Below are 17,105 nucleotides of genomic sequence, written 5' to 3'. Positions count from 1 at the left end.
AAACACACCTCCTGGCACACAGCCGGTTGGTGGATTAATTCCCCTTGGCTGCTGAGGGTGGTTGGGGGCTAAGAACCCCTCCTGCTACCACCATTAAGTCCCACATAGGGGAATTGCTGAGAGCTCATCAGTGGGCCTCCCCCTTTCTCCACTCCTCTGCAAATGTGCCTCCTGGCGCACTGCTAGTTGGGGGATGAAGTCCCCTTGGCTGCTGGGGGTCATTGGGGGCTAAGAACCCCTCCTGTTACCACCAGTAAGTCCAACAAAGCGGAATTGCTGAGAGGTCATCTGAGGCCTGCTCCCTTTTCTCCACCCCTGTACAAACATGCCTCCTGGTGCACTACTGGTTAGGGGACGAAGTCCCCTTGGATGCTGAGTGTCATTGGGGGCCAAGAACCCCTTCTGTTGCCACCAGTAACTCCCACAATGTGGGATTGCTGAGAGCTCATCGGACGTCCCGCCCCCTTTCTCCACCACTCTATAAGCACACCTTCTGGTGCACTACTTTTTGAGGGATGAGGCCCCCTTGGCTGCTGAGGGTTGTTGGGGGCCAAGAAGCCCTCCTGTTACCACCAGTAATTCCTACACAGTGGGATTGCTGTGAGCTTGTCGGAGGCCCTGCCCCCTTTCCCCACCACTCTGCAAACATAGCTCCTGGTGCACAACTGGTTGGGAGATGAAGTCCCCTTGGATGCTGAGGTTTGTCGGAGGCCAAGAACCCTTCCTGTTATCACCAGTAGATACTGCACATTGGTATTGCTGAGAGCTCATTGGAGGCCTGCCCCCTTTCTCCACATACTATACAGACCAATACAGCCACTTACACACCCACTCACAGACCCTTACAGCCACTCACAAACCCACTCACACACCCACTCACAAACCCACTCACACACCCACACGTCTACTCACATAACCTCTCACACACCCACTCACAGACCCTTACAGCCACTCACAAACCCACTCACAGACCCTTACAGCCACTCACACACCCACTCACACACCCACTCACAAACCCACTCACACACCCACACGTCTACTCACATAACCTCTCACACACCCAGTCACAGACCCATACAGCCGCTCACACACCTACCGTGAAAGATTACAGGTTACAGTTAGGAAATAACATTTTAAAAACCTTTGATATTCACCAAAAAAACGAAGGTTACAAGGACATTATAGTTAGGAAATAGGCTTTTTAAAATACTTACAAATTCATGTGAAAAAAACAAAGGTTACAGGGACATTATAGTTAGGAAATGGAATAAAAAGAACCTTACAAATTCACTGAAAAAAAAGGGACGTTATGCACTGCGTATGACCTCAAGTCCCTCAGGCCTATCTGGGGACCCAGAACTGTAGAGCTCTGCTCACGACTGTAGAGATGAGGAGAGCTGGGAGAAGTAGATTCCTTGGCAGGATAGACATTCAAAAACCAGTCAGGTGCTGGTCTTCTGCTTCCATAATGTCAAAACAGACACAGCCAGGTGCTATGTGTTCTGTTCTTCATAACATGATGACAGGTCAGGAAGTAAAGTCAGAGAAAATCCACCAGAAATGCCTCAGCCTACCTGTTCTGCTCTTGCAGCGATGACAATGAATCCAAGCAGCATACTTTGGAAAGACAAGAATGATTTCTTTGCTTTGAGACCCTGCTCTATCCCAGAGATTCTCAAGGAGGTGACCACGCGGTAGGTGGTATGAGGGGTTTTAGTAACTTAGAGAGAATTTTGGGAAATGGCTGCACTTTGAGACTGCAGAACTCCACATGGCTCATTGAGGATTAAGTGTCGAATAGATAGAGGAACCAGGAGGGAAACAGAGGTCACATTGACAACACTAACCGAGATGTGGTCTCTATGAACAGAAAGATTTCACCTATTTAAACTCCACTGAGGCAAAGTGAAGTCCGAGAGCTCAAAGATTGAGTATTCATTTAGAAGTATGCGCGAATTACCTACAGAATGAAGCAAAAGCCGCAAAAATCTGTGTTTGGGATACCTCGTTATGCACATAATTATAAGTTGCGCTCTGAGTTAGCAGAAGCTCTTTATTTTGCAGGAAGTACTAGAGAGGGCTAGGGATGTACTTTGTCCATATAGAAAAATCCTCGCTTCTCAATGAAAGGACGCACTAGTAATGATACTGGAGTGGGAACACTTATGATGGAACTGAGCGAACCTTAGCAATGTAAGCCGGTGAACCGGGTTGGAGAGAAGAAGTGGAATCATAGCTTTCTCACTTTAAGCCACAACAGGTTAATAAGGGAGTTAGGACTGCAGGAAATTAAATAATGACTGATATCCCTGGGAATTGATGATTCTAGGTTGTTTTCCAGTAGACTAAGAGTTCGGATGGAAGAAAAATCATTTTTGTATTCTTACCATATGAAAGCAAGAAAATTCCTATATTCATGTAAAAAGAGTGGGAGGCATGATGGACCTGTAGAGGGTGAACTGTCCCCTGTTTGTGCCTAGGATCCTTAATTTTATATTGATATTGTTCAGATTTGTTAGAAGAGGCAAACCTATCAGTAGCTTGGGAATACATTTTATTTTTTGTTTTCTAGTTAAAATTATAGTCTATCTCTGCCTCCTCTCATGCCTCACCGCCCTTGCTTTCCCATACCATCATCTGGTGAAGTGGGTGGCATAGTGTCTAAGGCTCCAATTATGAATGCTCAGGATAGCAGTAGCAACCCAGTAAATGCTGACACTTTTTGGGTTCGGTAAATATCTCCTATTCCAAGCTTTTACAGAGCATGCAGAATTCTGTGCCTACTGCACCAAATTCAGCTTGCCTCCAGAAGGATATCTGTTGCAATATCGCAGTTGAGATATCAACATGTAAAAATATTGATTCCTCAATATCAACTACCACTGTATCATTATTTTCACCTGTTTTTACCCCTCCTAAGTCCTTTGTATACTACTTGTCAATCCTGTAAAGCGCTCTCAGTCCCTTACGGGTCAAGTTCGCGCTCTATAAAACGCAAAATAAATAAATAAATAAATATCATAAAAGTAAGTATGCTCAGGGAACAACAGACTAAATATCACATCTATATGGCATGATGATATAGTGGTAGTCAATACTATGGATTCAATATTGTTGTAGGTCGATATTTAGACGACGATATTAGAAACCGCCTCCCCACCCTTGTTAGTTACCGGCCATGTCCTCTCCATTTTTTCCTCCAGGAAATTTCGGCATGTTTGACCTGCTGACATTAATCTTGGGAAAATCACGATATTTTTTGCACCAGGTAATACGGAGAACTCTGAACAGCTCAAAATTATGTTCCTTCCGCAAAGAGTACAGTATCAAAAAAGTGTGGTCACAGTAGCAAGCAAAGCTTATGTGTTCTTATATAGTAGCAAAAACACAACACAAATTCAGGGTGGCTTGATTGTCCACTCTTGTATTTATATAGTAATACAGTGTGTCTGATGCAATTATTCTCAAAGCATTGACAGATAAGAGCCATAAAATTACTTGTTAAAACAAATGTGCTATATTAACATAACTAAACAGCGCCCACAAGTAATTCTTTATGGTGTCGCAGGAGTCGGTATTTACGGTGTTGTCAACGTTTCGACCCCTCAAGTCAGGATAGGTTGTGGTCCTTGGGGTGGGGTCTTCATCAGGACAATGGGAGCACTGGTATATCGGACGGGGGACAAGATCCGCCGTGCTCGATTTGATAGTTGGGCTTGAAAAGCTCTCTAGTAGAAATGGTAGCAGTTGTTAATAACTGGTACACAGCATTGAATGAAGAATAAATATTCAGTAATGGCACATCTGGAGCATCGTCCGCATGCAGATCTTAGGAAGAGATCCCCTCGTGCCTCAAAATTCGGCCTCGGCTCGAAAGTGGAGAATGTGGTTTTCCACAAAGAGGCCACATAGTTTTGGGTTTGTGAAAGAGGAGGAATTTTGCCCCATGCTTAAAATCGGGGTTTTAAATGGGGTGTTTTGTTTGGTCTAGATTGAAAATCTAGAATACTAGACATTTAGGCTTTGTTCACCTTGAGGGACTCTTTGTTTGTTTGCTGATAGCCCTTGTTGCTCACACTTTTGTTCATTTTCTAATTTACTATAATTCTTTCCTAATAAATACAGATTTCATGACACTTTTTCAATCTGCAACTCATTTTGATTTCTATATTTATCAGTCAACCCATCCTGAGTTCCCTTGGAATTGCAAGCAGCCTACAGTTCTTGTTTGTGCCAAAACATTGGCAGACACCAAAGTAAAGAGTGAGACAAAAAATGAGCAAGGGGTAGAATTTAGGACTAGCATTCCAGATCTTCCTCTCTTTCTGTCTTTCTTAAAATAAAACAATAGAATCATCATAAGCCAACTGCATTCTCCTACATTTAAAACCCTGGACTTCATTCACAAAATGTTTCATGCACATATGTATCACTCAGGTGCACAAAGAGTTGAATTTGAAATTAAAATGTAAGATCCAGAATCAGGATGAGCAGACATTTCTGAATGTAGATTCCACTGACTACTTGGGGAGATGAGGAATTATGGTGCATTCGTCCCAATTGTTACAGGTGAGAATGAGGGGAGGGACATGAAGTGGCCATGGAGAAGTTGATGGGTTTCCACAAAGTCATACATTTGTCGGCATCCAATTGTTATGTTCACTGAAATTGCCACATGTTTTTACCCTACGCCGAAAAAAAAGTGAAAGTGCAAATGCACATCTCCACCTTCAGATTTCCAATCTGTGAACAATATAAAGGGATACACGTAAGACAGTAGGAACATGCGTGGAATATATTTTCATGCATACTCTTGGAATTTTGTATCTATCCCTTATGTCAGAAATCTATCGAAATCATAGGTCGAAAACCTATGACGTGCAGGTTTCCTACTTTTTACTGTGGGTTATTTGGGACACAGATTCTCTATTTACCATGTTAGTATTGCTATGTTTTCCAAGCACTCCACAGTGCAGAATGCCCAAATTCACATATGTGTGATTCACAGGAAAAGGGAGATACACACTTGTCTACTTGTCATTTAGAAGCAATGCTATAGATTGGAACACATGCCACCACACAATAACATCTTGCAAAGTACCATGGTGTCTTTGATAACAGCAGAGCTCCATCCTTTGTATCCTTCCGGGGTGTGATCCTTGTTTCCATAGTGACAATCAAAACACAGCTTCACGTCATAGCCATAGTTGAGCAGCATCCGTAACATAACTTCATCCTTGAGGGTGTACTGCAGGGCTGAGGGGAAGTGCAAAGTGTTAACGCGGCAGAAGTAGTTCACATTGGCCCCATGGCGAAGCAGCATATTTACCAACTCATGATTGCCCATTCTCAAGGCCACTTGCAGGCAGTTGATAGGATCCTGGTTGGGAAAAGCTCCAGCTTCCAGAAGCAGTTTAACCGAGCAAGTGTCTCCATTTGCGACAGCGAAATACAAAGCCGACCTCCCCTGATCATCACAGTTGCTTCGAACTCGAGAGTGCAGCATGAAGTTGACATCAAAGTTGGATTTAAGGAGGAGCTTGATGCACCGAGGATGTCCTCCTGCCGCAGCCGAGTGAACTGGGCTAATCCCACTTCTCTTAATGGCACCAAAATCAGTCGCTGGGATCAATTTCTTCAGAGCTCTAAAAGAGGACAGAGGAAAACAATGCCATGTCACAGGGTTTGTGCTGTTTAGAAAATTCACCTCCACGCCAATTTGCTAAAAACTATCCATTGATCAGTGCCGGATGAAACCCTGTGGAGGCTCTAGTCTAGGCAGTCGACATTTTGTGCTCCCCCCTCGCAAATTATCTCCTAATACCCAATGCACCAGATTTTGTTTACAAACTGCCAGCAGATGAGCTTATAAGAGACGAACTGTTATGTGAATCTGATTAACCTGGTTTATGTACTTTAAGTTTACATGAATACAGTATTTTCTCTATAGAGTCTTCAATGTAAAGTTTTTCCTTTCTTTGAGTTGATTCATTTTTTTTCTCTTTTGGGAACAATATTCAAGAAAGCTTCATTGTAATTTTCTTTCAAGATCAAATCAATATTATTTTGATCCATTGTCGTGGGGATCCCCTAAAAGGAATGGTGCCCTTAGGTCGGTGGCTACTTTGCCTATTTGGTAATCTGGCAGTGCCATTGATTCAACAGCTCGACAGCACTCTTTGGGCTGGATGCATTTGTTAGGGTGCACTAAGCAGAACAGTGAACGTCTGTAGTGATCAGAAAATACAGCATTTCCTAAGGGTTATGAGCTGAGAACAGCAGCAAACTACTGTAGTGATTAGCTAATACCAAAGTATTTCATAAAGGTTGCCAATATAGACCTGGGGCTGGAAAAGCAGGTACAGTATCGTTCAGCAGGACACATGGGGCAGATTTACTAAAATGTCACGCAACTCAGCTCAGCAGGCAATAAAGCTGTGTTGCGCGCGAAGAAGAGAGCTGTAGAGTGCCATATTTGCAGAAATATGGCACACTCCTCCCCTCTCCCTAGTGCTAGTGCTGAAATTAGTTGCAATGCGCCACTCACATACCCTTGCACCATAGTGCAAGGCTGTCTGCGTGAGTGTAGCATAGGTTTTGTACTGGAAGGAATATTTTTCCAATACAAAATATTACACTGAGACTAACTTTAACCCGTTTCCCACATGTATGTATGTATGCTGTACAGTGCAGCACAAATACAAAGTCAACAAGCATTTTCAATGCAATGGTTTCGCCTTTGGAAAAGTCTGAGCTATTGGCATTGTTAATGACAACATTTTTATTTATGTGTTGGTTTTGAAAACAGATAAATAAATGGCATTGTCACTTACATTGTTATTAGCTTAATCTCTGCAGTCTCTAGAACTCCATAGCACTCCCTAGTTACTCTACACTCCCTAGCACTCCCTAGCTTCCCTAGTCACTCCGCACCTCTTAGCATAGTGCACTCCCTAGCACTCTCTAGTCTTTTCCTAGCACACCCACTTTATAAACATATACCGCAACTTTATATATCCCAGGCACCAGCTCTGTGACAGTAGCTCAGTGCATCTGTATGCCGTAACACAACTGCACCCAGTGCAATGCTCTATTGCTACATGGAGATCACGTTCTCTTTGTATAGCCTTTGAATAGGGTTTTTACAAATACCAGGTGTCACCTGTGAGACAGCTTCAAGGCGCGTTCATATGCAGTAACACGACAAAGCCGCTCGAGTACAGGTGCAGGGGAAGTCATGACAGACCCAAAGAAGTAATATTTACTTTATATAGGGCCTCACATCATAGTTCTGCTTCTAAGCACTCTAAATAACAGGTGCTACCATTACTCACCTTAAAGTTAAATACAAGCAATTTAAAAAAAAGTTACAATCAGGCAATGCAAACAAAAACAGGACACTGCGGTCCAGGCTTCCACCAGTTATCACACCGCCTTACCATAAATTACCTGTAGGAGGCACTGCTTTCTCGGTACAAACCACTAAGCTCTGGAACTCACTACCAGTCAAGATTCGAAGCATTCTGGAGCATATAAACTTCAGAAGGCAGTTTCAAATATGGCTATTCCCTAGATAACTACATCATTCCACACCCCTCATTGAACCCGTAAAGATAACTGCACCTTCAAGTAGAATCTACAGTTTATAGCCCACAGGTATGGAACAACCCAACCAGCGCACTACTGTATATATCTAGCTAAGCTAAGAAGGGCTCCCTACAGTTAGCCGGGGCATTATTTAGTAATATCAATTAATATATAGCCCTCTCGCCCATACTAATACCATAACTCTAAGCGGTTGTCAGCCAACTACAGCTTTATTCTCTTACACTCACGTAGGACGTGTCGGCTACAGGTCCTGTCCATCACCAGCACCGGAACATTTGGGGATTAATAGTGCCTCCTCTTGTTTGACCAAATGGTATGATCCTGGGCAGATATTATACTTCACCCGTAATGCTCCGGGTTCCAGTAGCACAGTTCATTGTAAAAGTTTTTGAAAGATTAATCTTTAGGCCCAAGTCAAGCATAAAGGTGTTAAAACTGGTCAGGACCCTTTTAACCCATTACCTGTGCATGCCAGTAAAATGGCATCATCTGCGTAGAGGAGAGCCGGTATAGGTCTCCAACCTACTTGGGGAAAATCATGCCCTTTCTTAAGGAGTGCCTCAGCCAGACCATTGATGTATACATTAAAAAGAAAGGGGGCCAGGACGCAGTCCTGCCTGACCCCTCTTCTAACAGGAAATCCTGCTGTGCACTGGCCGGCCACCCCGTATCTTACACTGGCTGAAGCTCCCTCATAAAAATGGAGCAGGAAGGCAATAATATTAGGATCCACACCAAGGTCGGCAAGAGTCCCCCATAACTTTGCATGGATTACAGAGTCAAATGCTGCGGTCAAATCGACGAAGACTAAGTATAGTCTCCCTTTTTTGGCTCCTGTGTATTTCCCAACGATCATTGCCAGGTTTAGACTCTGTTCCAGGGTTCCCAAACCCTCCTGAAACCCGTACTGGAGATCGGACAGAACATTATTTTCTATTGCCCAGTCCTGTAGTCGCTGCAGGACAACTCGACCTGCCACCTTCACCATGGAGTCAAGAAGGGAAATTGGTCTATAACAACCAGGATCTTGGTGATTTCCCTTCTTGAATATTGGGACAATGATGGACTCCGTCCAAGTCTTCGGGAAGGTGGTACAGTCACTAACATTGACCATATGGGTGAATAGTGGGGCCCAGAGAATGCACTGTGTCACAAACTTAATTAACGACACCCAGTCACACCCCCCAGATTACATAATACTTGTAAGGAGTCTGACGATGACAGCTAAAGGCTTCATACACACAAACACAGGGCATGACAAGTATAAATCTAATACATTAAACATTTCCACAACAGATTCCTAAAAGTGTTCTGACAAAAAAATAAGGTAATTGCATTGGATTTGTCCTTCTGCATGTTTTGTACATTAATATTCATGTATGCTTTTTGAGGTGGGCTGCTAATAGGGGGGGGGCGGGTGTGCCTGTGCATACATTTGTGTGTGTATGCACAAATGAACAAACAAGTGAGTAAATCTGTTTAGCGCAAGCTTCCATCTAAGATGTTTGCAATTTTGGAATTCACCATATTTCAAGCAATACTCCTTAGAAATCAGTGCAAATCCACCAATGTGTGTGTATCTGGGATCATAATAATTAAAGTCCCCTCAACCACAACGAGCGTGGACTCCTCCTTTCTGCTCCCTGGAGGCCCTTTGGTATTACAGAAGGGGTTACAGATCGCACCAGCACACATTTTGATCTTAAGGGAGAATTCCCTTATTTGCAAAGGGGCTTGGCCTCAGGCAAAAGAGAGAAAAGCGTTCCCTATTCACCCACACCATATTATGGATGGACGTAGGCGCAGAAGCAAAAAGGCCATCAGGGGGCACACTGTGAGGCACATCTCTCTGAGTACCACCTGCAGGTGCCCTTTGAAGGGGGGGGGGAGTTCTCATTCATGGACACCTCTTAGACATCCCCCTGCAGGTAGGTGAATTCACTCACTGCACCACCTGCAGGAGATCCCGGTCTCCCTTTGTAAAGAAGGCTGCGTGGGGACTTTAGCATGTAAGACGGAGCAGCTGCCACTCTGCTTTTCACTATTGCCCTACCCACAGGGCAGCGACATGTGAGCACCCCATTATGTGTAAAGATGTGTATATGTATTACTTGTTATGCAGGATCTGTGAGATTGTGATTAATATGTATCGGTGTATTTGGATGCCTGTCCTTGGAGCGGTCTCTCATCACTGTTGAGTTTGAATGTTTCATGGAGGAATGCTTGTGCATGTTTGTTTGCATGTTTTAACTCGTCTTTACTGTTATTCCCCAAAGCTTTTGATTATTTTCTTCATAACTGACTGTTGCTAGCTTATCTCTCAATTCATGTCACACAGAGTAATGATGCAAGAGTAACCAGGACGTGCAAATTCGTATCTTTTCCAACCGGAGCAACACAGCCCATTGTTATACCCGAGGCTGGCGCACCCTCATTCTACCCTGCACTCAGTCTAGTTTTGCCGGGTAGGGTAGTTAGAAGGAGTTAGCACAGTTTCACATCCTGTGGGCCGCCTGGGTAGCCTCATAGGTTATTATTAATAACATTTGCTTTAACCGTGGCACACACTACGTATGAAAACACCAATAATAAGCATTATAGTCTTGTTGTCACGTATCGAAATAATCTTTGGGTCCCGCATTTATTATGTCTCGACAGTTCTTCCGGATGGTTTCCTGTGGAATCAGTCCACATTACTTCACGATGATTAATATGCTCAGTGTCTGGTTCGGCAGCGACGCGTAGTTGTATTCCCCTCACCCACGAATGAGCACTCGTGCCTCATGAAGGTGTCGACGTGCCAGGCCTGCCTGTCGCAGCCGCATACCGCGGGATTTTGCTGTATCAGCATTGGCACAAATGGGCAGAATAAACATGATAACACTCTGCCTAAAGCAACGAGCCCGGAGCCACCAGGACTAGATACAAGACTGTGGAAAGGAACGCTTAACCCTGTCACGATCGGCCTTTGCCGGGTGAGGAGGGGGTCGTGGGGGTCATTCATGGTACTTTCAGATATGGACGCCATTTCTTTCTCGCTTGCCAAGACGATGATGAAAAGTTGCTTAGAAACAGCACAGGCCGATATTTTACCGTAAGCGACTCAGTAATGTAATTCCTCACTCAAACGGTGACCTTTTGTTCACTATCTAAAAACAAGCACCTCGTATTGCGGTGCAATCACACCACAGGCACGGACAGCGGAAGGGGGGGCGGGAAAGCGAACGGACAGCGGGGGGGGGGGAAAGACACGGACAGCGGGAGGGGGGGGAAGGAACGCACTCACCTGGACTTCTTCCGGCGGCCGTGGTCGGCATGAAATGAGGAAAACAAACAGCAAAAAAAAAAAACGAAACTCCGCCCACCGCCCAATGACGATGCGAAAAGTGTGGAGAGGGAAAAACATTGCCGGAACGCCCACCAGTTGCCTCGGGATTTGATGGACGCCTCTGTTTGCCAATGGCTAGCGTCCATTTATGGAGCTAGCCAATGGCAAACAGAGGCGGTGCCGAACATCCATACTGTTTACAAAAGTTTTCGGCCTGGGAGGAGCACTTCGTGCTCCTTTCGCCAGGTCGAAACCTAAAAAGGAAGGAGAAATGAAAGTATTTCTCTTTCACAGTGCCTACTTGAAACAGGCACTATTTTCTGACGCTAAACCTGGTCTACTTTTTTATGTAAATACAGTTCCGTGTCAGAAAGTCTGGATGGTTTCATGGGAACGTCCATGCACCACCCATGGTATGCCCCCTTGGTCCTAAGTAATACAAAGCAGTGCTTTGCGCTACTTTTAAGTGACTTTCCTGCGTTCAGCAAGTTTAGCGTTGGAAAGTAAATAGATAAAGATTTTGTGTCTAATTGCATCACTTTTGTGATGCAAACACAGCATAACATTTTGTAAATAGACACCAAATTGCATCTGCAACAGTTATTAGGTGCCCAACGATGGCAGAAGCTGGTAGGCCTTCTTGTCAAGCTCTACACTGGAAATTACCAGTCTCTAGAAGGGATATAGGTTGCAATGTGGGAAAGGACGAATATGGAGGAGGGGGCTGGTGTAACAGCTCATCTCTTCCCAATTCCCTAACTTCACATATGTAAATTGAAATGGTTTGCTGCCGACCACCTGCTCTTTGAGAACAGTTTCTGTCTTCAGTGGTAGATAAAAGGACTGGAGTATGGCAGCACCAACACATATGCCATTTCTTTAATTGAGATGTGAATAACAAGCAGGGGCCAGTGCCCCCCCATGGATTGCGAGGGTTGCATTGTGAATCGAGACAACAACGCCCTTTCTTTTCACTATTTGATATTCATGCATAACTATTTAAGTGAAAACCTACAAATGACAAAAACTAACGAAAGAAAATGTAAGTAGGAATAACTCTCCATGCGTATAAAAAATACAAACAAAATTGATTTATTCGAAAATTTGATATAAGCTACTTGCATGTGTCTTCTACTGAAATAAGTCTTGCTTATATCTAAGCAAGTGGATAGTGAAGGTGAGCATTTGTGACTGCACAAGACATCGTTTTACTTGATATGTTTGCAACTTAAAGGGGCACATTTTCAATTTTCTTTGTCATGAAATTTAAAAAAAACATAAAAAAGCTGCACACCTTTTGAAATAGGTATGATCTATTTAAACATAAAAAGTTTAGTGTTTCACACTTGAGAGAGCTTTCTCAAAAGCCGTTTTGTATGACTAAGGGGCTACGGTATCACAGGCGTCTTAACAATCTTTTAGACATTTTTTAAGTTTTTCCTCTCCTTCCGCAGTTCAGTGAGTAAAAGCTTATTTGCTCAAATACCAATTAGTTGGTAACTTAACTATTGAAAGTCACTTTATTGTCTTACAACACTTTTATGAATACATTAAAGCATTTAAAGGAATTGACAGAATGCTTAGCAATCAGACATCAAAGAAACACTAAATCCCATTAGTATACATGAATTCCAAAGTTAGTCAAAACATGAGGTAATGAACATTTGTTCACTGTTGATGGCTGTTACTTCAGCTTAAAGTGTTTGCTTATTTGAGATGAAAAAAATCGCAATTTAATTCCTAATTTTCACTCCATAAACTGTTTCAGTGGGGTCACAGGAAAAATAGAAGCTCACCCATACACCTAACCTCGAGCCAACATTTACAGTGGTTCAAGGCACTTCTTGCAAGGATTGATAAAAACTACTATTCAATGTAGTCGCTATATTAGAAGTTGTCACATAGTGCAGATCCCTACGCACCACCTCTGAATAAGAGGATTAAAAAAGGGAATGTCCTGATTAAGCTCCCCAAGGAGCGTCTCATAAAGGCATGCATACGTACCTTTTGGCAGACTTGCACGTACCTACATTTTTATACATGTTCCTTGCAGTTCAAGATACCCACAGAGCACCTCATGCAATCCAATAATACAACATCCATTTGTTCTGTGCCAGTCGTGAATATGTTCTTTGACTTACAACATGATTCAATCCCAAGACCTTCACTTTTTAAGAGCGACTGCTCATTTCACATCCTTTTTTGGAACAAGCCAGTCGCCTCACTCTTGTGACAAACACAGACCTGGCCTGAGGGTAAGTTGTGTACCAATTACATTACAGCAACCTCTAGCTTTGTGGTTTACTAGGAGGACTAAGAGGTGCCACAGTGGACCAGATAAAAGACATTTTTCTGATACAAAGCACTAAGAGTTGGATGGGTTTTAGAGAGCAGTGATGACACGGACATCCTGTACTCATATCCATACTCAATCCAGTATGGTTGATAGTTACTTGGTTAGCTCCTATTCTCTGCCTAGAAACTGATGGAATCTCAGCTGAGTGCCAGGAAGAGGGGTTATTTCTGGAACCTACAATTGTAACCTGTATGATCACAGTAGAAGCCTAAAAGATACAATCAAACCTGGAATGCTCATTGCAACGATTATATGTATGCATCTTTGTGGTATTAGAAGAGCGCAAATATAGCCAACAGTCAACGTGTAATATGAGGGTTAAGTGGATTCCAGAAATGTACTGCTGCTGCATCATGATGTATTATATTCCTTAAAGAGATGTGTCTTCAGCTGTTTCCTAAATTGTAACATTTAGGGAGCGCTAATGGTACAGGAATGTTGTTACAGATTCTGGGCGCATAGTTAGAGAAGCGCTGTTGGACAGATAGTCTCAGTGCTATTTCATTACTTTGTAAAGGGAGCAGCATATCTGGTGTTAAAGAGGAAAATATGTAGGTCAGGAATACACCCAAATCTGAATGAATTTTGCTGTTGTTGACATCTAAGAATAAGTAACAGTTGTGTTATTGTGGGAAGATGGGTAGAAAGTATAATCTTTCTCTGTGTGGGGCTGCCCAATCTCAAATTATTTTCTGTAGATAGCAAGACCTCTGACGGCCAGAGACCTGCTCTCTCCCTCTTCAGCTCCGCTGCTGTGTTGTGCCGCTGCCTGTGCGGGGCTTAGTGCAGGTAGGGGTTCAAGCCTCATTCCAGACTGTATTGTGCCCGTTTTTTAGTTAAATTATGTTGCCTCACTCTGCTCCTTAATTGTGACTGTTGCCTTATTGTGCCTTTCTGTTTCTGCCTTATTGTGTCATTCTTGTTGTTTTTGCGTTCCCTGCCCGTTTTTAGGTTGAGGCTACCGTCCCACTGCGTAAGCAGTGGGCGGAGCCGAAATTTCATGTTGTGTAGTATGGGGGCCTGAACACGCCCCTCTTCTCCATTGGCTGGCCTCGTAAATGCTGGCCGGCCATTGGAGGAGAGGAGCGTCACTCACTTCAGGCCCCACCTTGACGCGATTCGGGGGCGTTTTTCTCTCTTTTTTTAAGCCCGCCCCTTTTCTAGTGGTGGGCGTTACACCCTCCCTCTCGCCGAGGTCCCAGTCTGACCTAAACACGCCCCTCAATCAAAAAAATGACGGGCGTTTCTCCGAGCCATTTGTAAATGACCTCGGAGAAACATGGTGGTGTGGAGCGCTCCTCTCTTGCCTTCCGAGATCGTAAGGCAAGAGAGGAGTGCTCCACACCACCATGTTTCTCCGAGGTCATTCACAAATGGCTCGGAGAAACGCCTGTCATTTGGTGGGGGACTGGCGTCACAGCTGTCTGCACTCCCCCCCCCCCTCGCCGTTCTTAATCTAGGATGCGGTGGCAGGCAGCTTGTTCTCCGACTTGTGCCGTGATAAAAACACACCTCTGGCTCAGGTCTCGCAGGAAGCCCCGATCTCCCCAGAGAGCCCCCTGTCTCTCTCAGAAAACCTCCAGCCTCCCCAAGTCTCGCACCAGGCGTCTCCCTAAAAACAGGGAATGTCTTAGAGCCACAGCTGCAGACTTGGGAGCTTCGAGTCTCGGCGTCGACTCAAGATCCTGTGATTCTGGGCAACTCACCTTAATCTCGTGCATAGAAGCAAAACAATTGGTGCTCATGCAAAAATGCTCCAATGCCCATGAACTGAGTTCGCTCTACATAATTTTTTATTTTTTTTAAACATTCTTCAAATTTACTCTTTACAAAATGATGTCACTGTCATAAGGGTTTTTTTTACTGCAGATTTTGCCAAATCACTCAATTCACCGATAACGGTGCCTGGCTAATTCGACATGTTTTGATTTTTTTTTTATAGTGGTTTTGAGGAAAAGATTACAAGTTTCTCTCCTAGCAAACCCACCAAAACGTTGCATATATGATACAATTAACGGATAGCATAGGTCATAGGACTAAGAGTTGTGCCCTGCATTTTCTTTGCAAAAAAAAAAAAACGAATGTCTATAAATAGATGCTTCAATAACCTTATTTTGTTGCGATGAACGATAAAAAAGAACGCAGCAAAATTATGTTTAGAATTTACCTTCCAGCAAATCCGTTCACATTTTATGTTAAAATAAACGTTTGCTGCTGACATCTACTTTTATCTGAGGATAACAAATTGAATTTTCACAAAACTAATTTATCCTTTCGGCTTTTAAGGTGAGTTAATTCTCTTCCATTAAATTGAGTGCTATTTCTTAGGGCAATTGCCGAGCAGGAAGCAGTGGATACCAGAGGCCTGCAAAGGGCTCAAGATGCGCGCTCGGTGTGTGTATATACGGTAATATATACGGTAATCCGATGACACGTCACATCACATCACACATCTCTCCAAATAAGGCCCAAGTAATCCCGCTCTACTGGCAGTAAACAAGTCAAAGACATTGAGGAGACCCGATTCATCAAAGTTCTGCTTTTTCAGCTCAATTCAGCCATTTCCTTGTCTCCACACCCTGAAAAAGTCCCACAGTTATTAAAAAATACCATGCAACGTAGCGCTGCATGAAAATACTGGGTGCTGCGCCGAGCAATCGGGAGAGAATTGTGCAGAGTCGTACTTACTAATATTATTTTAAAATGCGGTGTTAGCGCAACGCTAAAGAAATATGCCACGTCACCAAGGGCAGAGAGTAGTGTCTTCCATCAGATTTAAACTCGAGGCGCTCCCTCCAGGGCAAATGTTTACAAAAGGGGGAGTGACACACAAGGCGGAAATTACACCTTGTGCATGCAAAGGTCACTGAGATTCAGCGGGTCCTCTGTCTGTCCCCGGATTCATGTCATGCCAGAAGAGCCCATGTAGGCACAGCATCAATGCCAGCATTTCTTCATCCCACATCCCTCACTCCTAGTTCCTCATTCCACATCCCGCATCCCTCCTCCTAGTTCCTCATTCCACATCACTTATTCCTTGGTCCTCGTTCTCCATCCCTCACTCCTAGTTCCTCATTCCGCATCCCTCACTCCTAGTTCCTCATTCCACATCCCTCATTCCTTGGTCCTCATTCCGCATCCCTCACTCCTAGTTCCTCATTCCGCATCCCTCACTTCTTGTTCCTCAATCCGCATCCCTCACTTCTGGTTCTTCATTCCACATCCATCATTCTTTGGTCCTCATTCCGCATCCCTCACTCCTAGTTCCTCATTCCGCATCCCTCATTCCTTGGTCCTCATTCCGCATCCCTCACTCCTAGTTCCTCATTCCACATCCCTCACTTCTGGTTCTTCATTCTGCATCCCTCACTCCTAGTTCCTCATTCCGCATCCCTCATTCCTTGGTCCTCATTCCCCATCCCTCACTCCTAGTTACTCAATCCGCATCCCTCACTTCTGGTTCTTCATTCCACAGCCATCATTCTTTGGTCCTCATTCCGCATCTGTTAGAAATGGGATCCCTGGCTGGCCAGGGCTTGCGCCAAAGTCAGTCAGAGACCACCACTCCTAAGTCAGGGCAAGGGAGTTACACGCCAAGATAACCCCTGCTCACCCTCTAGGTATCGTGGCGCGAGCAGCAAGGCTAAACTCGGAGGCGATGTGAGTTAAGTGTTTGCGCATGCACCCCCAGCAACAACACCCAGGCCCACCACAAAGGAAACTCCACACAAGGCTATATGTAAAAATAGCCTTTGTATTACACCAAAACACATTAGATGAAAACACACACTTTACAATGTGCCAACAGGCACG

The 17,105-nt window shown here is 44.1% G+C and overlaps 1 protein-coding gene across 1 annotated transcript in view; it reads right to left on the bottom strand.

Moving 5' to 3' along the window:
* Positions 1-17,105, bottom strand: part of ASB14 (ankyrin repeat and SOCS box containing 14) — a 141,743-nt gene that overhangs the window by 38,030 nt on the left and 86,608 nt on the right. The window contains exon 8 of the mRNA XM_078662379.1: positions 5,102-5,645. Within this exon, the coding sequence (XP_078518505.1) occupies positions 5,102-5,645 (544 nt within the window). The remainder of the gene's footprint in view (positions 1-5,101; positions 5,646-17,105) is intronic.

This window comes from Lissotriton helveticus, chromosome 9 (genome assembly GCF_964261635.1).
Source record: "Lissotriton helveticus chromosome 9, aLisHel1.1, whole genome shotgun sequence".
Taxonomy (NCBI): Eukaryota; Metazoa; Chordata; class Amphibia; order Caudata; family Salamandridae; genus Lissotriton; species Lissotriton helveticus.
The sequence above is the reverse complement of the archived record's forward strand: the minus strand, read 5'-3'. Positions and strand labels throughout refer to the sequence as shown.